This window comes from Phacochoerus africanus, chromosome 10 (assembly GCF_016906955.1).
Source record: "Phacochoerus africanus isolate WHEZ1 chromosome 10, ROS_Pafr_v1, whole genome shotgun sequence".
NCBI lineage: Eukaryota > Metazoa > Chordata > Mammalia > Artiodactyla > Suidae > Phacochoerus > Phacochoerus africanus.
The window spans coordinates 96,887,872-96,910,232 of NC_062553.1; the positions used below are offsets into that span (position 1 = coordinate 96,887,872).

The following is a 22,361-nucleotide window of genomic DNA, read 5'->3' on the forward strand; positions in this document are numbered from 1 at the left end:
TTCTGAATATGTTTTTTGGTTTTGACCTTTTCTACATATTCCCTTCATTCTTAGGCTATAGCAGGGTTGCAGTAGCTGCTCCAAGTGTCAATTCCTTTCACATTTTGAATTTATTTTTCTTTTTTGGCTGTGCCCACAGCAAGTGGAAGTTCCTGGGCCAGGGACTGAATCCGAGCCACAGCCCTGACATATGCCACAGCTGTGGCAATGCAGGAGCCTTAACCTGCTGCACCTGGACAGGGATGGAACCCATCCCACATTAGTGACAAAGTCAGATCCTTTACTGCCGTGCCACAGTGGGAACTCCTACAATAGTTTTTATTGGTTGAAAGGCCCCCGCTTGGGAGTTCCCATCATGGCTCAGTGGTTAATGAATCCGACTAGGAACCATGAGGTTTTGGGTTCGATCCCTGGCCTTGCTTGGTAGGTTAAGGATCTGGCCTTGCCATGAGCTGTAGTGTAGGTTGCAGACGAGGCTCGGATCCCACATTGCTGTGGCTCTGGCGTAGGCTGGTGGCTACAGCTCTGATTAGACCCCTAGCCATGTGCTGTGGGTGTGGCCCTAGAAAAGACAAAAAAAAAAAAAAAGAAAGAAAGAAAGCCCCCCCCTCCTCTTCTATTTAAAACCTCCAAAGAGATGAGGAGTCCTTTCCCAGAGATTCCAAAGTAGACCTCTCCTCATTTCTCACTGGTCAGAACTGGGTTATCTGTTTATTTTAAAACCCATCATCAGCTAGGATAGTAGGATTATCTACATTGGTTTTTTAGGCTAATCAAGATCTACCCTCTGGAATTTGGGGTAGAGAGTTTCCCATAAAGCCTGTGGCTTTGCAGAGGAGTGATAGACATTTGAATACAATGAGGACTCTTTGAGAAAGGGGACTTATTAGAGTTGTTTAGGTAGCAATCTCTGCAGTAGATTTTTTCACTTGAAATAATTCTGAGTACTCAATTATATAAATATAACCAATAATTTCAAATTTAATAGCAAAAAAGTTCTTTTTTTTTGCCTTTTCTTGGGCCGCTCCCGCGGCATATGGAGGTTCCCAGGCTAGGGGTCGAATTGGAGCTGTAGCCACCAGCCTACACCAGAGCCACAGCAACGCGGGATCCGAGCTGTGTCTGCAACCTACACAGCTCACGGCAACGCCGGATCCTTAACCCACTGAGCAAGGGCAGGGACCGAACTCGCAACCTCATGGTTCCTAGTCGGATTCGTTAACCACTGCGCCACGACGGGAACTCCCAAAAAAGTTCTTTTAACTATAGATTTTAAATGGCATATTAAACATTTTATCTGTTCACAAGTTTCTTGATTATGATATAATAGCCTTGTTTTCAAATATTTGTTGACTTGTTCAACCCTTTTTTTTGGTCAAAGTTGATGTGTTAATACAAAATACACTAAAATAACAGAGTTTCTGCTGTGGCACAAAGGCATCGGTGGTGTCTCTGCATTACCAGGGTGCAGGTTTGATCCCCAGCCTGGCACAGTGGGTTAAAGGATCTGGTGTTGCTTCAGCTGCAGCCTAGGTCACAAATGTGGCTCGAATCTAATCCCTGGCCCAGGAACTCCATATGATGCAGGGCAGGCAAAGAATAAACAAATGAAAACGAAAAAAAAATTCTCAAAAGAAGATATACAGATGGCCAGCAATCACATGAAAAAAATGCTCAGCATCACTAATTATTAGAGAAATGCAAATCAAAATCACAATGAGGTACCACCTCACACAGTTAGAAACAAGTCAGCAAACAACAAATGCTGGAGAGGATGTGGAGAAAAGGGAACTCTCCTTCACTGTTGGTGGCAATGTAAATTGGTACAACCATTATGGAAAACACAATGGAAGTACCTCAGAAAATTAAGTATAGAACTACCATATGATCCCGCAATCCCACTCCTGGGCATATATTATGAAAAAAACAAACAAACAAAACACTAAAATGAGAGTTCCCTCATGGCTCAGTGGGTTAAGGATCCAGTGTCACTGCTATAGCTCTGATTATAACCATTGTGTGGGTTTGACTCCTAGCTGGGGAACTTCTACATGATGCAGGTGCCCCCCCCAATACACTAAAATGAAGCTAATAGTTAAATTATTTTTTGAAATGGGCTTTTTAAAAGGAATAAAGTGGTGATACTACTATAACATGGATGAACCTTGAAAGAATTATGCGAAAAAAAGAAGCCATACACAAAAGACCACATATTATGTGATTCTATTCACATGAATGTCCAGAATAGGAAAATCTATTGAGACAGAAAGTAGGTTACTGGTTGCTTAGGGCTGTTTGGGAAAGGATGAAGGGTAGCAGAATAATTTTTGAGGTGACTAAAATGTTCTAAAACTGACTATAGTGATGGTTGCACATATTTGGGATACCAAAAACCATTGAACTGTACACTTTATTTAATTTTATTTTTTGTCTTTTTAGGGCCACACCCATGGCATATGGAAGTTACCAGGCTAGGGATCGAATCAGAGCTATAGTTGATCAAATTGGACCCTACACCACAGCTCACGGCAACGCCAGATCCTTAACCCACTGAGCCAGGCCAAAGAGCGAACCTGCATCCTCATGGATGCTGGTCAGATTCATTACTGCTGAGCCACGATGGGAACTCCACACTTTATTTAATTTTGTTTGTTTGTTTACTTATTTATTTTAGGGCTACAGGTGCAGCATATGGAAGTTTCTAGGCTAGGGGTTGAATCAGAGCTACAGCTGCTGGCCTATGCCACAGCAGTGCCAGATCTGAACCTCATCGGTGATACTCTTGGCAACAGTGGATCCTTAACCCACTGAGCCAGGCCAGGGATCGAACTTGCATCTTCATGGATACTAGTTGGGTTAATTTCCACTGAGCCACAGTGGGAACTCTTGAATTGTACACTTTATTTATTTATTTTGTCTTTTCTAGGGTTGCACCCGCGGCATATGAAGGTTCCCAGGCTAGGGGTCTAAATGGAGCTGTAGCCACCGGCCTTCTCCAGAGCCGTAGCAACTGGGGATCCGAGCCACGTCTGTGGCCTACACAACAGCTCACGGCAATGCCGGATCCTTAACCCACTGATCGAGGCCGGGGTTCGAACCCACAACCTCATGGTTCCTAATCGGATTCATTTGTTAACCATTGAGCCACAACGGGAACTCCTTGAATTGTACACTATAAATGGGTGAATTCATGTGAGGCTTAACAATGCTGTTTTTAAAAAAATAGCCTTTACAGAATTTTTTTTTTCCTTTTTTAGGGCTCTACCTGCAGCATGTAAAAGTTCCCAGGTTAGGGGTCGAATCAGAGCTGCAGCTGCTGGACTACTTCACAGCCACAGTACAGATCCAAGACGAATCTGCAACCTATGGCACAGATTGAGGCAACACTGGATCCTTAACCCATTGAAGGAGGCTGGGGATCATACTAGCATCCTTAGGGACACTAGTTGGGTTCTTAACCTGCTGAGCCACAATGAGAACTCTGCGTTTACAGAATTTGATTGTATGTGCCTAACATTTAAAATTGACAAATAGCTTTGGAATTTATCATTACAGTTCTCGGGCAATAAAAGCTAGCAGAATTAATGAATTTTCTTTTATGCACATCTTGAAGTATCCTGGTTCTTTAGAGCTACCTCCCCTTTAAAGATCATTTTCCTTCTTCCAAGTCATCCCTATAGTCAGTTCTTTCTGACTGGTTAGAAGTCCAGAACATTATAACAGGGTGGCCTTTCCTCCATTCATTTCTGCTATAAATACTTAACTTGAGGAGTTCCCATTGTGGCTCAGTGATAACAAACCCAACTAGAATCCATGAGGACAAGGGTTCAATCTCTGGCCCCACTCAGTGGGTTAAGGATCCAGCGTTGCCGTGAGCTTTGTGTAGGTTGCAGATGTGGCTTGGATCTAGTATTGCTGTGGCTATGGAGCAGGCCAGTAGCTGCAGCTCTGATTGGACCCCTAGCCTGGGAACTTCCATATGCCTTAGGTGTGGCCCTAAAAAGCAAAACAAAACAGAGTTCCTGCTGTGGCCCAGCATGCTAAGGATCTGATGTTGTCTTTGCAGCAGCTCGGATTCAATCCCTGGCCCAGGAACTTCCGTATGCTGAGAGTGCAGCCAAACATAAAAACTTTAAAGTTAACAAAGCCATCAGTATTTTTCATTTACAGTAAAGGCACATGAATAAGGAGAAATAGGTCCTCTGTTTTTATTATGTTAATTATGGTCGGGCACTATAATTATGTGTGTATATTTTCAAGCCATTAATATGGTAAATAAAACCCCATTGCTTGATAAATTAGACGTTTGTGGGCATAAATTTGTAAATTCAGAATGATTTTTTTTTTTGCCACCCCGGGGCATATGGAGTTCCTCAGGCAGGGATCAGATCTGAACTGCAGTTGTGACTTACACCACAGCTGCAGCAATGCCGGATCATTTAGCACACTGTGCTGGCCAGGGACCAAACCTGTGTCCTGGTGCTGCAGAGATGCCACCAATCCTGTTGTGCTACAGGAGAACCCCCAGAATGATATTTTAAAATCCATGCTATAGTTCAAAAATTTGTATCTGTAAATGGAGATGAAGTTACAAGTATCAATAACAGAATTTGCCTCTTCACAGGATTTTCTATTGTGATAATGTCAATATGGCCATATCTCCAAAAGGTTTGTACACTTCAATCTATTCTTCTGTTAAGTAGATATGGTAGTAGTACATCTTATGTAGTTAAGAGTTTTGTAGAGAGTCTCTTTAGTATTCTATAATTTAACCTTTACTGGGATAACTTGAGATAGTAATTCCTCAAAAGTGGCTTGTAGGTAGTAGGGTGGCTGTATGCTTTATTGTGCAAACTAGAACACTCTTGAAGTAAAAGGAGTGCTAGAGCAGGAAAATAGGATTATACCCAGACATCCCTAGGCAAATGTAGATGTATGGTCACCTACTTATTAGCCACTTCCCAATTCCATCAATACCTCCTCCCTAATAAAAGTGAAACTAAGCTGGACATTGTCTAAATTCCCAAATTGTGTAAGTGATATTTCTGTGGAATAATTTCATGCCCTCCCATAGAATGTCTAGGTTGTTGGGTGACATTCTGAAAAGAATAGATAATATATGTATTTTGATGCTGTGGTTACTAGATGGGGAGGAATGGGTGATGAGAAGATGCAAGTTTGGTGGATATCCTGACAATAATTGATTTTTTTTAATTGAAGTATATAGCTCATTTACAATATTGAGTTCATTTCTGCAAAGTGATTCAGATAGATAGATATATACTTTTATACATATAAAAATTTTATATATATATATACACACACACAGCTTTTTAAAATATTCTTTTCCATTATGGTTTATCATGGGACATTGAATATAGTTCTCTGTGCTATGCAGTAGGACCTTGTTTTTTATCCCCTCCATGTATAATAGCTTACATCTGCTAACCCCAACCTCCCACTCCATCCCTTCCCCAACCCCCTCCCTCTTGGCAACCACAAGTCTATTCTCCCTGTCCATGAATCTCTTGCATAGTTTCATAGTTAGGTTCATTTGTGATACCAGTTCATCTTCAAGTCCTGTAAATTCTATCTTTTAAAAAAATATATTTGACATTTAACATTGTGTAACTATCTGTCAGTTCTGTCTTAAAGCTCTAAAAACGAAATTGTTAAAAATCAGTATTTAGGAGTTCCTGCTGTGGCACAGTGGGATTGGCAGTATCTTGAGAGTACTAGAATGCAGGTTTTACCCAGCACAGTGGGTAAAGGATCCAGCATTGCCGCAGTTGTGGCGTAGGTTGCAACTGCGGCTCGGATCTAACGCCTGGCCCAGGAAATCTGTATGCCTTGGAGTGACCAAAAAAGAAAATAATAATAATAAAGAAAAATCGGTATTTAAGCTGGAGTCATAATTAATCTATAAAAATATTTAAGGTTCTTGGAGAAGTTCCTCTGTATTTCCTAGCTCCTATTCATTCCTTAACCTGCTACAGTCTGATTAACTCTCTACTGCCCTGAAACTGCTCTTGATGAGGTCTACAGTGACTTAATTGCTCACCAAGTAGTAAATACTTTTTAGTCCTTACTTTAGGTGACATTTGGATAGTGTTTGACATTATTGTCCTCTCTCTATTTTTTTTTCTTTTTAGAGTTGCACCCATGGCATATGGAAGTTCCTGGGCTAGAGGTTGAATAGGAGCTACAGCTGCTGGCCTAACACCACAGCCACAGCAACTTGGGATCCCTGCTGCATCTTCAACCTACAGGGTCGCCGGATCCTAACCCACTGAGTGAGGCCAGGGATGAAATCCATATCCTCATAGATACTAGCTGGGCTCTTTACCGCTGAGCCGCAATGGGAACTTCTCTCTCTCAACTTCTTGAAACCCTCTTTTGGCTTCTGTGACATTACTCTTAATTAGTTATTCGTAAATGCTTTCGTGTATTTTTCTTTATCAAGTTGCTCCTTATGTTTTGGATTTCTCCAAAGGGTTGTGTGTGTTTAGCCTAGATCCTGAGTCTTGGCCTGTACTAGATGTATAGTGAATGATTTACTAGACACATTTACTTGAACCTAAGGTCTTATCACATCTTTACATTTTTCTCCTTTTTTCTGGGGTGTTTTCCATCCCTTCATCTCTTCTGTGCTATTCCCTTTCTCCCATCTTATCCATGATTTTAAATTAGTTCTTCAAGGCTTTACCCCAATGTCACCTCCTTTGAAAAGCCTACTCTTACTGTCCTCACCACAGTTTGGGTTAGCTTTTCCTTCTTTTTTTTTTTTTTTCCTTTTGTCTTTTTAGGGCCGAACCTGTGGCATATGGAGGTTCCCAGGCTAGGGGTCTAATCAGAGCTATAGCTGCCGGCCTACGCCAGAGCCACAGCAATGCCAGATCCGAGCCGCGTCTGCAACCTACACCACTGCTCATGGCAACGCCGAATCCTTAACCCACCAATCAAGGCTAGGGATCGAACGTGTAACCTCATGGTTCCTAGTGCGATTCGTTTCCATGGCACAATGACAGGAGCTCCAGATTTTCCTTCTATGTGCTTGCATATTCTGTTATCATAACACTTATTATTGAGTGTTATAACAGTGTGTTAGAGTTTACCAAACTTCCCTTCTAGACTGTTAGAGTGGCCAAATGTCTTCAACAAAAATGCTAGAAATATTTGATGACTATTTAAAGTTTAAAAATTATACCTATTATGTAAGAGATTTATTGACATATTTCACTTTATTTTTTAGTTTTTATGACTCTTTAGCTTTTTTTGTCTGTATCTGTGGCATATAGAAGTTTCCAGGGGAGTTCCCACTGTGGTGCAGTGGGATCAGCGGCATCTTGGAAGTGCTGGGACGCAGGTTCAATTCCCGATCCAACACAGTGAATGGATCCGGCATTGCCACAGTTGTGGCTTGGGTCACAGCTATGACTCAGATCTGATCCCTGACCCTCGAAGTCCGTATGCCAAGGGGCGGCCAAAAAAAAAAAAAAATTCTGGGCCAGGGATCAAATCTGAGCCATGGCTACAGCCTACATCACAGCTATGGCAATGCTGTATCCTTTTTTTTTTGTCTTTTTCTAGGGCCGCTTCCTGTTGCATATGGAGGTTCCTAGGCTAGGGGTCTAATCAGAGCTGTAGCCACCAGCGTACACCACAGCCACAGCAATGCGGGATCCGAGCCGCCTCTGCACCCCACACCACAGCTCAGGGCAATGCCAGATCCTTAACCCACTGAGCAAGGCCAGGGATCGAACCCGCAACCTCGTGGTTCCTAGTCGGATTCGCAAACCACCGCACCACGACGGGAATTCCGGCAATGCTGTATCCTTAACTAACTATGCCACATCAGAAGCTTCCAACTTTTAGCTTTTTGAAGTGCTATTTTCTTATGCTATATTAAAAAGAAATATAAGAAAAATACAAATTTTGTTTTTTGGTGATTTAGTGCTACATTTTCATTGTCATTTTGAAATTAAGCCAATTAAAAATTATTTTACATGAAATAATAACTCATGACACTAAAAATTCTTTCCACTCTAGCAGAATTATTAGAATTGGAATAGAATATTCAGTAATTCTGGAGCAGCATCTACTCTGCTAAAGTATATTTTTCCATGTTTCAAAACTCTTGATTTCTATGATCTCTGTATATAGTTTGTTTAACCTCAAAATTCTCAAAAGAAAGTATTTGTGAAATTAGACTTACTTATCACAATATGTTGATTTTTGAAAAGGTATTCTGCTTTCTCCAAGTATTTGAAATCTCTTCAAAGGTGAATTTATTGAGAGCACCTGAGCATATCACTAGTTCTTGGGCAATACAAATATAGCATTTTCACCAAAAACCTTGTGAGTTAATTTTCTCAAGTTGTTTCATAATAATATGGATAGCTCACTGTGCCAGGCATAGTACTAAATCTTTCATCTAATCTTTTGTTCTTCATAACAACTTTATGAGGAGATTATTATTACTCCTGTTTAACAGGTAAGGATACTCAGACTCAAAGAAGTTAGGTAGCTTTCCCAAGGTCACATAGCTAGAAAATGGTAGAACTAAGCCTGTCTGAAAGCAAAATCTGACTATGATGCTATGTTGCCTGCTACCTTAAAATTTTTCATTCTTTTTTTTTTTCCTTTTACTGCTGCATCTGTGGCATTTGGAAGTTCTCAGGCCCAGGGCTCAATTGGAGTTGCAGCTGTAGGCTCACACCACAGCCATGGCAACACCAGATCCAAGCTATATCTGTGACCTGTTTCACGGCTTGTGGCAATACTGGATCCTTAACCCACTGAGTGAGGCCAGGGATTGAACCCACATCCTCACAGGCAATATTGGGTCCTTAACCTATTGAGCCACACACAATGGGAACTCCAAACTTTTCATTCTTAGTACAAGGCTACTAACTCTTACAATAGTATGTTGACATATATTACTTAGCTTAAATATTATCTGTGAGAACAATAAAAACTAGACAACCCCCCCCCAAAACACTAAAGTATCTGTCCGAAAGGATTTTTTTTTGTTTTTTGGGGTTTTTTTTCCTTCTTTTATGGCCGCCCTGTGGCATGTGGAATTCTTGGGCCAGGGATCAGATCTGAATTGCAGTTGTGGCCTATGCCACAATTGCAGCAACTCTGGATTCTTAACCCACTGTGCCAGGATCCAACCTGGGTCCCAGCACTCCAGAGACACTGCTGATCCCTTTGTGCCACAATGGGAACACCTGTCTGAAAGGAATTTGGCACTACTGTGAATCTCTGACCTGTTCTTCTGGCTCTGGCTGATAGACAGCTCTCAGCTGAGTGATCCCTTAAGGCTGTGTTGCCCAGAGTTGTGGTTGATTTCCCATGTCCTTAAACCCAGATTTTTTTGAGGGGGAAACATGGAGGAAGAAATAGCTTTACTGCTTTGCCAGGCCAGGGAGGCCACAGCAGGCTAATGCCCTAAAGACTGTGCCTTCCCTTAGGAGAGATTAGGAAATGGTTTTATAGTTTGGGAGTAGAAAATAAGGCCACAGATAAGGATCATGGTAGATGCAGGCTTTCATTCTTCTTCATTGTTGGTGTTTAGTGGCCCCAGGACTAGTTCTCTGGTTTTCATTTTTTGGGGGTTTTAGTTCTGATGTCTGGACTTACTGAGGTTCAGATTCTTTGTGTCTCAGCGCAGAAGGAATTCAGTGAGAGACAAAGTGATATACAAGAAATAGGTTTATTAAGATAAGTTACTTGTGAGGGATACAAGCCGGCAGGCAAATAAGTTCTGCTTAAACCCAGATTTTGAATTGGAGTGGACAGGTAATTCTGTAAGCCCAGGGACATAGTGGAAATACCCATACCAGAATTATAATAAAATGTAGTGAAATTGACATATCAATAAAAGCAAAATACTAAGAAATATTAATTTTTATATTGTATAGATAACATTCATTTATTGCGTACTATATGCTGATGTGTCCCTAGGCACTATACCATATTGACTTAAATAATTTTTATTAGCAACTCTGTGAAGTTATCCTTATTTGACAGAAGTTAAAGACGCTGTTTTTTTTTTTTTTTTTTTTTTTCAGCTACTCAAATATAGGATTTTTCAGAATCGGATAAGCAGAATCTGGTTTGGAAACTCCTTGATGACAGAAACTGTGTTTACCCATCTTTGTATCTGTACTAGCTCACACAGGTTTTGTCACAGGAAAGACCTCAGTGACTGTTAACTGAATGAATAAGCAATAATATAAGTAAATAGTCAAGGAGACTTAGAACACCTACATTCATATCTTAGCTCCCATAGCAAAGCATTAAGATCTCTAGAACTTTGACATTGTCAATATTATTAACATATTTAGAGAAGACTCTTTTGAAATTCAGTACTATGCACTTTGGGTTTTTTGTTTTGTTTTTTAGAGAAGATAAAGATCTAACTTTCACTGAAGTGTGAAAAACCAAACAAGTTTACAGATAATTACCATACGTGTAAACAGATAAAAGTATGTTGTATGTGAGTGTTGCACTCGAGTATGTGCACATGCATAGGGTGGGGGTGGGGCAAGAGAAAGGGAGAAGGAGAAGGAGGCAGGCACAGAAAGAGCCAGAGAAGGAGAGAGAGAGAACAGAAGTCAGAGGCATCCACACAGACACAGATAGACAGATAATGGGAGTTAGGGAGATGCTATTAATCCAGACTGAAGAGATTCTGGAAGATTTTTCAAAATCACATGTATATGAACTGAGTTTCAAAGGCCTGCAAAAATTGGTTACCTGAAGGAATGGTTGGGGCCAGGAAGTGAAAGGTTGGAAAGGCATGTCTGATGGAAGGGGCAATAGAGGAACCTGTGCAAAGGCCTGGAAGTGAAGAGCTTGACAAATATTGGAAACTTGAAAAAGTTCTATGGAGTCAGAAGTTAGAATTGGGGGAACGGAGCATACAGAGAGATGAGGTAGAGAGGGGAAACTGGCCAGTTTATGAGGTAATTTTTTATAATAAGCAAATTTGATTTTATCTGAAAACTGTGAGAGAGATGATTAGAGTTGGCCAGAGGACCAGAAACAAGATGGTATTATTACTGTGAAAGAGGGAGTTCCTATCATGGCTCACCAGGTTAAGAACACAATGTCCATGAGGATGCAGGTTTGATCCCTGGCCTTGCTCAGTAGGTTAAGCCTCCAGCGTTGCCCTGAGCTGTGGCGTAGGTCGCAGATTCGGCTTGGGTCCCACATTGCTGTGGCTGTGGTGTAGGTCAGAGGCTACTGCTCCGATTGGACCCCTAGTCTGGGAACTCCATATGCTGCATAGGCCCTAAAAAGACAAAAAATAAAAAATAAAAGTAAATAAAATAGTGTTTTCAGGAGTTCCTGTTGTGGCTCAGTTGTAACGAACCCAACTAGTATCCATGAGGACTTAGGTTCAGTCCCTGACCTTGCTAAGTGGTTTGAGGATCCGGAGTTGCCATAAACTGTGGTGTAAGTCACAGATGAGGCTCAGATCTGGTGTTGCAGTGGCTGTGGTGTAGGCAGGCAGCTACAGCTCCAATTCAGTCCCTAACCTGGGAACTTACATATGCCATGGGTGTGGCCCTAAAAAGACAACAACAATAAAAAAATAGTTTTTCATTTCTTTTTTGAAAATTAAATTTTAAATTTATATGACATGAAGTTGTTATACTTATTCACTCTTATTTCTCATTACAAACAAAAATATGCCTAAATCTTCTCATTTAAAGTTATTTAAAATATCTTTGGAAAAGAAAAGGCCATGGATTTCTTTATTAAGTTGTTCTACCACTTAACCTGCGTATGTTTAAACTTATTTCCTAACATTTATTGGTTATTTTTCTGAATTATTATATAGCCTACATATCAAAACCAAACTGTCGATTTATTCCATAGTCCCTTTTGTAAGCTAAAATTTCCTGTTTTCTAAAAGTATGAATGTTGTGTCTTTCCTCAACATTTGTCATGATATGTAAACCCTCTTTGAATCCTGGTTTGTCTACCCTGAAAGTAAAAATTAGTGATAGATTTAATGAGAGAAGTTTTATTCTTTTTAAGCATTTGATTATTGTGTCCAGTTTAAAAAAAGTCACTGCACTAATGGCTTTTTCGCTTATAAGTCCAAATATTTGCATTTACTTTACAAGAATTAAAGTGGCATATTATTTTTGTTTTTCCAATAAATCATGCAATTTGTTAATGTGTTATTTATGATCTAAGATCTTTATTAAAATGGTATTTATGATATTGTTAGATATATAATGTGATTATCTTTTTAACAAGATTTTTATGACAGAATTTTTATAATCTAAAAAATAAAGCTTCTTAATTTTCCTTGTATATAGTGAATTGTTAACATATCTAATTATGTTAGAAGTATGACTTCCTCACTATGAGTAATGATGTTACAAAATTTGTTAGAATTATTGTGTATATTTTTTTAGTAAGAAAAGTCATGGTCAGGAAAAAGTATTTAGGTTTTAAACTTTACTTTTCTTGGATAACAGTTCTTAAAGTATTGTACTTTTTCCTGCAGATTGATCAGACAGCCGATGCAAGTTTTTTGGGCTGGGTTATTGCTACATTTAGCCTTGGCCAAATGGCAGCTTCACCTTTATTTGGTTTGTGGTCTAATTATAGACCAAGAAAAGAACCTCTCATCGTTTCCATTTTCATTTCGGTGGCAGCCAACTGCCTCTATGCCTATGTCCACCTACCACCTTCTCATAATAAATACTACATGTTGGTTGCTCGTGGATTAGTGGGATTTGGAGCAGGTAATATGTATGTATGTATGTATCTTTTTGTTTGTGTCACACTTATTATCATGACATTTATAGCCCTCTCTCACCTGATTCATCCCTTCTCAGTCTCATATACCACATTGAGCATACAGATGTCTCATTGCAAAAGGGCAAATATCTTTGCTGTCGCTTTGCCTTTGCTCATGATGTTCCCATTACCTATAGTTTCTCTTTCTGTTCCCATCATTCTTTAGCCTTCAAGATTCAGCTCCAAGTTCCACATCTTCCATGAAGCTTTCTTAGGCTACTCTGCCCCTCACCAGATCTTACTCTTCTCCAGCATGTCTCTGGCATATGCTTAAATACTGTTTTGCACTGTTTTCATTCTTTTTTTTTTTTTTTTTTTTTTGCTATTTCTTGGGCTGCTCCTGCGGCATATGGAGGTTCCCAGGCTAGGGGTCCAATCAGAGCTGTAGCCGCCGGCCTACGCCAGAGCCACAGCAACATGGGATCCGAGCCGAGTCTGCAACCTACACCACAGCTCACGGCAACGCCGGATCGTTAACCCACTGAGCAAGGGCAGGGATCGAACCCGCCACCTCATGGTTCCTAGTCGGATTCGTTAACCACTGCGCCACGACGGGAACTCCCTGTTTTCATTCTTTATCACCAACTAGATAATAAGCTTAGTGTAATTAGGGACAATATATGACTTTTAAAAATATTTTCTAGCCCTTAGTAGAGTCTCTTCAACATAGTAAATGCCCAACAAATTTTTTGGAGTTAAATTGTTAGGATTTCTTTTTCTTTTTTCTTTCTTTACTCTTTTTTGGCCGCCCTTCGGCACAGGGGCCAGGAATCAGATCTGGGCCTCAGTTGTGATCTATGCCACAACTTCGGTCCTGCTGAATCCTTAACCCCACTGTGCATAGCTGGGGATCGAACCTGTATCCCAGCATTCCCAAGATGTTGTTGATCCCGTTGCATCACAGCGGGAAATCCAGGATTTCTTTTTCTGTTTCTTATGTTACAGAACTAAGCAGGCAACATATGGCATCTTTTTTTTTTTTAAATAGTGTAGCAATTAGTAGTGTACCATTCACTCAGTGCTTTCTCAATATTTAATGATGAAAAACAGTTTAACATTCCTATAATGCCATTTTTCATTCATTCAAATATTTGTGTTTTTGTATTGCTGAAAGCAATGTTTTCCATTAATTGATGCATTTGTTCAGTATACATGCCTTGTATAAGCATAAAGAGAAAGCAGTGACTATGATTAGATTAATATTTCTTCTTCTATATAAAGTCAAATTAAGTTGAATTTTATAGACTGGAGAATATTTTCTTTTACTTTGGATTATTGTGTTTTTTTCATAGGAAATGTAGCTGTTATTAGATCATATATTGCTGGTGCTACCTCTCTTCAAGAAAGAACAAGTGCCATGGCAAACACAAGTGCATGCCAAGCATTAGGTTTTATCCTAGGTCCAGGTAGGTGTTCTTCATTTGCTATTACTTGAATTTGAATTAGGAAACCTTTTGAGGTTTGAATGTTACATGAAATCCAAGTATAAAACTTCAGAGCTGAAGGAAAGGAGGGGGACATATATATATATATCAGTTTATATCAGACCAGGGATTGAATGCAAGCTATTAGCAGCAACAACATCAGATCTTTAACCACTCAGCCACCAGGGAACTCCAAGAAACTGATATTATTTGATCCAGCATTAAGGCAAGGCTCTTTACATGTGTTAACTCATATTTCCTTTTTTTTTTTTGCTTTTTAGGGCCTCACCTGCAACATATGGAAGTTCCCAGGCCAGGAGTCGAATTGGAGCTATAGCTGCCGGCCTATGCCACAGCCACAGCAACTCGGGATCCAAGCCACGTCTGCGACCTACACCACAGCTCAAGGCAACGCAGGATCCTTAGCCCACTGAGCAAGGCCAGGGATTGAATCCGTATTCTCATGGATCCTAGTCAGGTTCTTTAACTGCTGAGGCACGAAGGGAACTCCCAACTCGTATTTTCTGTATTAAGTGCTATTAGTCTCATGGTACAGATCAGGACACCAAGCCAAAAAGAACCCAAGTAAATTGCCATTAAATGGGAAATCTGGGGTTTAAAACTGATTTTAAAGTGTATGTTCTCTCAGATAATCATTTTTTAGCTTGATATCTCAGCAAGAGTTTGCCTTTTTTCCTGTTTATTAGAAACAAGGGAGTTCCCATTGTGGCATAGCAGAAATGAATCTGACCAGTATCCATGAGTATGAGGGTTTGATTTCTGGCCTCGCTCAGTGGGTTAAGGATCTGGTGTTGCTGTGAGCTGTGTTGTAGGTCACAGATGGGACTCGGATCCCATGTTGCTGTGGCTGTGGTGTAGGCCAGCAGCTGTAGCTCCAGTTGACCCCTCGCCTGGGAACTTCTATATGCCATGGGTGCAGCCATGAAAAGCAAAAAAAAAAAAAAGAAACAAAATTGTTTTAACTGAAGGACTTGAGAAAAGTTATAGGAGGTTCTTTACCCTTTTGCCTTTTGTCCATACCTTTAAGACTTTTCTAAGATTGAAGAAAATGAGAGTTTTAACAAGATCTACTGTTCTCTTCCTCTTCCCAAGCTTTCATACTTTAGCTGAGTATAGAAATATATTAATGAGATTTAATATTTTTCTAAGGCCAATTAATTTTATGCTAAATGAGTAAAGAAATTTTTATGCCTAGAATAAGATTGAAAAGCCATGTAATCAGTCCATGCTTTTGGTATGGCATGAATATCATCATGAATGTCATTGATTTGAATCCAGCTCAGTTTACTGCATCATTAACACCTCAATGCTAGTCTAGTTTCTGTTGCTTCATTACTTCTCTTCAGAGAATCTATTTATCATTCACCAGAATCTAATATTTCAGTTTAGTGTTGTGGAAAAAAAATATATAAGCAGAAATCCAGAATATTTGAAATTACTACCTTCCTATAAAATACCTGAGGACATAGTCTGGGTCTTTTTTAATTTACCATTCTACCCTCAGTGTCTAGCATAGTACCTGGTATAAGCTTAGGTGCTTAATAAATATTTTTGCCATCTGTAAAACATTTTATAGATTATTCCCTTAAACATTTTAATATATTTGTATTAAAGATGAGTAAATGTAGGCCTGAAAAGATTAGATGACTTTTCCAGTAATAACCACTAACATTTATTGACTGCTTACCATATGCTAGATGCTATACTGAGAGCTTTAGTTGCAGTATTTTACTTAATCCGCACCCTAAGTTTACATGTAAAGCATTGGGCAGAACCAGATATAGAGTCTAAATGGAAAGAACAAACCAGTATTTTTTCTTTCTTTTCTTTTTTCATTTTTAAAGTTTTATTGAAGTATAGTTCATTTACAGTGTTGTGAAAACCAGTACTTTTTCAATCTGATATTTACCACAGATCAAAACTGAAAATGATATTAAATATGTAATTTAAATACTATACACACAGTAATATTTTAAAATATTGAGTTAAAATGTGACATTTTTTTTTTTCTTTTTAGGTCCACACATGTTGCATATGGAAGTTTTCCTGGCTAGGGGTTGAATCAGAGACAGCAACGCAGCATCCGAGCCGCATCTGCGACTTATACCATAACTCATGGCAACACTGGATACTTAACCCACTGAGCCAGGTCAGGTATTGAACCCACATCCTCATGGTTACTAGTTGGAAGGAGCCTCAATGGGAACTCTGACATTTTCTTAAAATGAAATTAAATTTTAATAATTTATTTGTGGAAGAAATTGTACACTTTAAATTTCCTACAAAGCTGTATTTAAAACAATACTGACAAGTTAGGTATAATCCCTTATGAATGCATGTACATCAGTGCTTCTCAGCCATATTTTACATTTTTGTTTTGCTAAGGAGTCTTTTTTTTTTTTTTTTTGGTCTTTTATCTTTTTAGGGTCTTACCTGCGGCATATGGAGGTTCCCAGGCTAGGGGTCCAATAGGAGCTGTGGCTGCTGGCCTACACCGTAGCCACAGGAATGTAGGATCTGATCCTTCTCTGTGACGTACACTACAGCTCACAGTAACGCCAGATCCTTAACCCACTGAGTGAAGCCAGGTATGGAACCTGTGTCCTCACGGGTGCTAGCCGGGTTCATTAACTGCTGAGCCATGATGGAAACTCCTCTAAGGAGTCTTTTTAGACATTTTTCCCCTAATCGCTCCATGCCATGAGCTATTAATACCACAAATCTATAGTCTATGTCTTTTTTTGGGTCATACTGGTGGCATGTGGAAGTTCCGGGGCCAGGGATTGAACCCATGCTGCAGTAGCAACCCAAGCCACAGCATTGACAATGCCGGATCCTTAATCTGCAGAGATTCCGGGAAATTCCCTATATTGTATGTCTTTTATGTACTGTGTACATATCTGTGCTTTATATATAAAAAGTAAATTTTTTGTCTCTGCTCACCAAGAATCAGTTTCCTTACCACCATTGAGATGCCTGATGTAGATGGATGATCCAGTAATGGATACTTCTAATTTTGTGGTAAATGTTTTTCACATTTATTTTAACCTGTGCCTCCCGTATAACAATTCATCTGTATACGTTTTATTAAGTTTTTCAGACTTGTTTTGCACTCATTGGAGAAAAGGGTGTGACATGGGATACCATTAAGCTGCAGATAAACATGTATACAGCACCTGTTTTACTTAGTGTCTTCCTGGGAATATTAAATATTATTCTGATCCTTACTATATTAAGGTAATTAGAAATGATAAAACTACTCTTATAGATTGTGAAATTAAATATGATTATCATTAGTAGAGAATTATTATTTCTTTGATGTCCTTATTTGGTTCTTGATTTTTTTTTTGTCCTTTGTTGTTGTTGTTATTGTTGTTGTTGTTGCTATTTCTTGGGCTGCTCCCGCGGCATATGGAGGTTCCCAGGCTAGGGGTTGAATCGGAGCTGTAGCCACCGGCCTACGCCAGAGCCACAGCAACGCGGGATCCGAGCCGCATCTGCAACCTACACCACAGCTCACGGCAACACCGGATCATTAACCCACTGAGCAAGGGCAGGGACTGAACCCGCAACCTCATGGTTCCTAGTCGGATTCGTTAACCACTGCGCCACGACGGGAACTCCTGGTTCTTGATGTTTATAGTTCATATTTTTTGATGAGCCAACCCATATGGTATTCATGACTAAAATAATAGATGATAACTAAGATTCAAGGTTTGGTCTTGATTTATTAATTATAGGTTTCTAAGCAGGGGAATGGCATGAAAGCGATGTTTTAAGTAGATAAATGATTAGTATCAACTTGAGACACAAAATTTACTTGTATATCTCTTTTATATATTAGAAGAAATTTTATAAAATTACAGAAGTTTTGTTACTTTTTATTTCTTTGGGATGTTTTATCCAAGAGTCCAAAAATGTTCATAACTCATGTTAAAAATCACTAGAAAGCTTCAAATACTGATTAAGGTTGATCATTTATGCTTTTGGATGAATCAAATATTTTTCATTTTATATGATAATGTAATAATCATAACTTGTATTTTTTATTTTACTTTTTATATATTATAATAATTTCATTACTCAGAAGGCAGTAAAATAAACTATATTAGAATGTGAAAATATAGAAAGCTAGTAATAAATTTAAACCATTTTTCTAGTATACTAAGCCTTTTATGGACACAATGTTTATGTTTTTCTTTTAAGAGAACATCGTGTGGATGACTCAGGACGACAGTGTAAAAATATTAATTTTGAAGAAGGTACTATTAACCTGTTTGACTAAATTTCTATAATATTGCAAATTGTTCCTAATGATTCTACCTATTTGGTGTTTAGTTGAATTTTGCAGCTGAGGACAATACAATGGTTAACTGGGGAAGATCTTCAAAATTGAAAGTTAACTGATTTTTTTTTTAAGGTATACCTTTATCAGTGACTTGGTATACACAATTGGCAAGGTTAAAACCATTGCTAAAAAATCACCTTATCTTGTTTTCAAGAGCCAATATCCTAATAATCTTGAGACTTTTGGAATTACTTCAGTAATTTTGCTATCAAATGTATCTGTTTCAAGTATTTCTTTGTTCACTTAATCATGGGAATAAGTATGGTTTCTCTTTTTTGTTTTTTTTCTTTTCTTTTTTTTTTTTTTAAGATTCCAACCAAGCAAAAGCCTGCTTGGTTACTTTATTCTTCCCTTTGACTCTTTTATTGTTTTTATTCCTTTGATATACTCTACAAATGGACATGTTCATCCTTTAGATCTTTCTATGACTCATAAATAGATAGTCTGGTAAGTATGTATATTTTACTAAATAAACCATTATTTAAGTACTCCTAGTTAGGTCGTCCTTGAGGAGCTCCTCCCCCCCAACATAATGCAACTTAGTTCGCCCTTAAGGTGTTTATAAAGTGGAAAAGAGTGTTATTTTACCAAGTTCTTTGATAGCTGTTTTATTTAATTTTCACAACAAAACTAGTGAAAGTAAAGTTAAAAATAGTCAGGTGGAGAGCAGAGTGGTGAGGAGCTATAGCAGGTTTTGAACAAAGGAGAGGAATGACAATAATCAGATTCCAAGTGGGTCTAATCCAGATATGTGAAGTCCTGAACTATAGCAGTAACTGAGAATGGAGAAGGGAGAGATACTAGCTTTTGAAGGAAGAAAGGAAATCAGTATTCTTGACAGATTGCATAAGGGATATTAAGAAATAGGCGGAGTTGGAGTTCCTTTCGTGGCACAGTGGTTAACGAATATGACTAGGAACCATGAAGTTGCAGGTTCGATCCCTGGCCTTGCTCAGTGGGTTAAGGATCCAACATTGCCATGAGCTGTGGGGTAGGTCTCAGATGCGGCTCAGATCCCGCATTGCTGTGGCTCTGGCATAGGCCAGAGGCTGCAGCTCTGATTAGACCCTTAGCCTAGGAACCTCCATATGCGTGGGAGCAGCCCTAGAAAAGGCAAAAAGACAAAAAAAAAAAAAAGACAAAAAACCCCCACAAAAAACAGAAATAGATGAAGTTGTTGAAGATGTCTTCTATGTTTTGACTCTAGATAACTGAAAGAATGAGAGGACAAGAATTTAAGAAGGGACATTGCAAAAAAGAAAAAGAAAGTTCCTGTTGTGGTGCAGCACGAACAAATCCAACTAGTATCCACAAGGATACCAGTTCGATCCCTGGCCTTGCTCAGTGGGTTGGGGTTCTCACATTGCCGTGAGTTGTGGTGTAGTTTGCAGATGCGTCTTGGATCCCGAGTTGTTGTGGCCCCTAGCCTGGGATGGGAACTTCCAGGTGCTGTGGATGTGGCCCTAAAAAGCAAAAAAAAAAGAAAGGACTATGGCTAAAAAGATAATTTCAATTTGGATCAGGCCAAATATAATGCTACACTAGAACAACTAAAAATTCCAGAGGCACTTGTAATTTTGACAGTAGAGATCAAAGTTAGAGATACAGATTTGGGAGTCATCCAATGAAAAACACTATAGCAACAAAGAAAGCATGAAAGGATGAAAGGAAGGGGTAGATGAATCAAGTATGGCAAAATATTGTTGAATCTAGAACATAGGTATGTAAGGATATGTTTGAAAATTATCAAAGTAAAAACAAAGAAACAAAGGATGAGTGGTGAGGAGGTGTCAGCAATGGGTATAAGCTGCTTTTTTGAAAAGATGAAAAATAGGATGCTAACTTAAAAGACCTTTCAGATAAAGAGAATGAGTGAGATAAAGCGGGTGAGGTTGAGGGGCTGAGAAAGGGATGGTATACAGCAAAATCTTGCATAAGCTGAAGAAGATAACCATATACACCGTTGATCTTTGCTTCATTGATTTTAATGTGCTTAGAAAGCACCTGGGAACCTTGTTAAAATGCAGATTTGTTTCAGTAGGCCTGGAGAGAAAATTTGCATTTATAACAAGCTTCTATGTGAGCTGATGCTGCTTGTCTGTGAACCACACTTTGAGTAGCAGAGATCTATATCTACACTGTCCAGTGTGGTAGTCGCTAGTCACATTTGGCTATTTAGATTTAATTACATTTAGGAAATTTCCTCAGTCACACTGGCGACATTTCAAGTGCTCAGTTAATAGGTATATGAGATTGGTGGCCAACTGTATTGGATAGTATAGAGGAAGAACATTTGCATCATGTCAGAGTTCTGTTGGATAGCACTGCTCTAAAACACAAATGAGAGGGTTTTGTTTCTGTTTTTGTTTTTTGTCTTTTTTTTGCTATTTCTTTGGGCTGCTCTCTCGGCATATGGAGGTTCCCAGACTAGGGGTCGAATTGGAGCTGTAGCCCCCAGCCTACACCACAGCTCACGGCAACGCCGGATCGTTAACCCACTGAGCAAGGGCAGGGACCGAACCCGCAACCTCGTGGTTCCTAGTCGGATTCGTTAACCACTGCGCCACGACGGGAACTCCGAGTTTTTGTTTTTTTAAGAAGTGTACCTGCAGCATATGGAAATCCCCAGGCCAGGGATCTAATCAGAGCTGCAGCTGCTGGCCTATGCACAGCCACAGCAACTCGAGATCCGAGCCACATCTGTAATCTATACCACAGCACTGGATCCTTAACCCACTGAGCAAGGCCAAGGGTCAAACCCGCATCCTCATGGATACTAGTTGGGTTTGTTACTGCTCAGAGCCGTGATGGGAACTCCCACAAATGAGAGGAGAGATCTATATTCTTTCATAAGATTTCCCTGGCCTGGGAACTTCCATATGCCGCAGGTGTGGCCCTAAGAAGCAGGAAAAAAAAAAAAAAATTTTTTTTTTTTTTTTTTGTCTGTACTTGAGGCATGCAGAAGTTCCAGGGCGGGGATCAAACCTGCACCACAGCAGTGATAATGCTGGATCCTTAACCACTAGGCCAGCAGGGAATTTCTGTCAATAAATGTTTAGATAAAATGAATCAGGTTTATTCCTGCTATTAAAAAATGTTATCATGGGATAAGATTATAGTTTCCAATTATTTATTTATTTATTTGGCCGCTCCCTTGGCATGCAAAAATCCCCTGGCCAGGGATCAAACCTGTATCACAGCAGTGACTAGAGCTGCTACAGTGACAATGCCAGATCCTTAACCCACAGCAGAACAAAGGAACGCCTCCAATTACCTATCTTTTAATCAGTGTGTTAGTGTAGTATTTTCTTAAAATTCTTATATTAAGGTACCTAGTCAATCCCCACAGTCTAGGATGCAGCATTTCTGAGTTTCCCCTCTAAAGCTAGCCCTGGTCAGAGGCTGCAAAAAACTAACCACATAGGAAGTAAACTTATGTCTCACATGGGGCAGTGTTCATATTTGATTCAAAGAAGCAAAGACAGGCCTCTAGGTGGTGATTGAGAATCAAGGAGTTCTATCCAAAATAATACAAGGACCAGGGTCTACTCCGGGAAAGGAACTGGAAAAAGCTGACTGGTTTTCTTTGTGTGAAAAGAAGGTAATAATCCTATGTTGAGTGTACTCAAGGTGCTTAATTGCCCTCAAGTATAGTGGACTATTGCCAAATCTCATTACTATTGGAGGAGGAACTCCTTCCCAGGAATTCTGAGGTATAAAGGCAGGTACTATTATAAAAA

At 39.4% G+C, this 22,361-nt stretch overlaps 1 protein-coding gene across 4 annotated transcripts in view; it reads left to right on the top strand.

Moving 5' to 3' along the window:
• The window catches only part of MFSD8 (major facilitator superfamily domain containing 8), a 48,247-nt gene that overhangs the window by 14,288 nt on the left and 11,598 nt on the right, over nucleotides 1-22,361 (top strand). For 2 of the 4 annotated variants that reach the window (XM_047798335.1, XM_047798336.1), the window contains 5 exons: nucleotides 4,625-4,668; nucleotides 12,533-12,773; nucleotides 14,121-14,234; nucleotides 17,366-17,510; nucleotides 18,480-18,535. In XM_047798335.1, coding sequence (XP_047654291.1) covers nucleotides 4,625-4,668; nucleotides 12,533-12,773; nucleotides 14,121-14,234; nucleotides 17,366-17,510; nucleotides 18,480-18,535 — 600 coding nt within the window. The remainder of the gene's footprint in view (nucleotides 1-4,624; nucleotides 4,669-12,532; nucleotides 12,774-14,120; nucleotides 14,235-17,365; nucleotides 17,511-18,479; nucleotides 18,536-22,361) is intronic. The other 2 variants (XM_047798339.1, XM_047798337.1) reach the window with 1 other exon arrangement.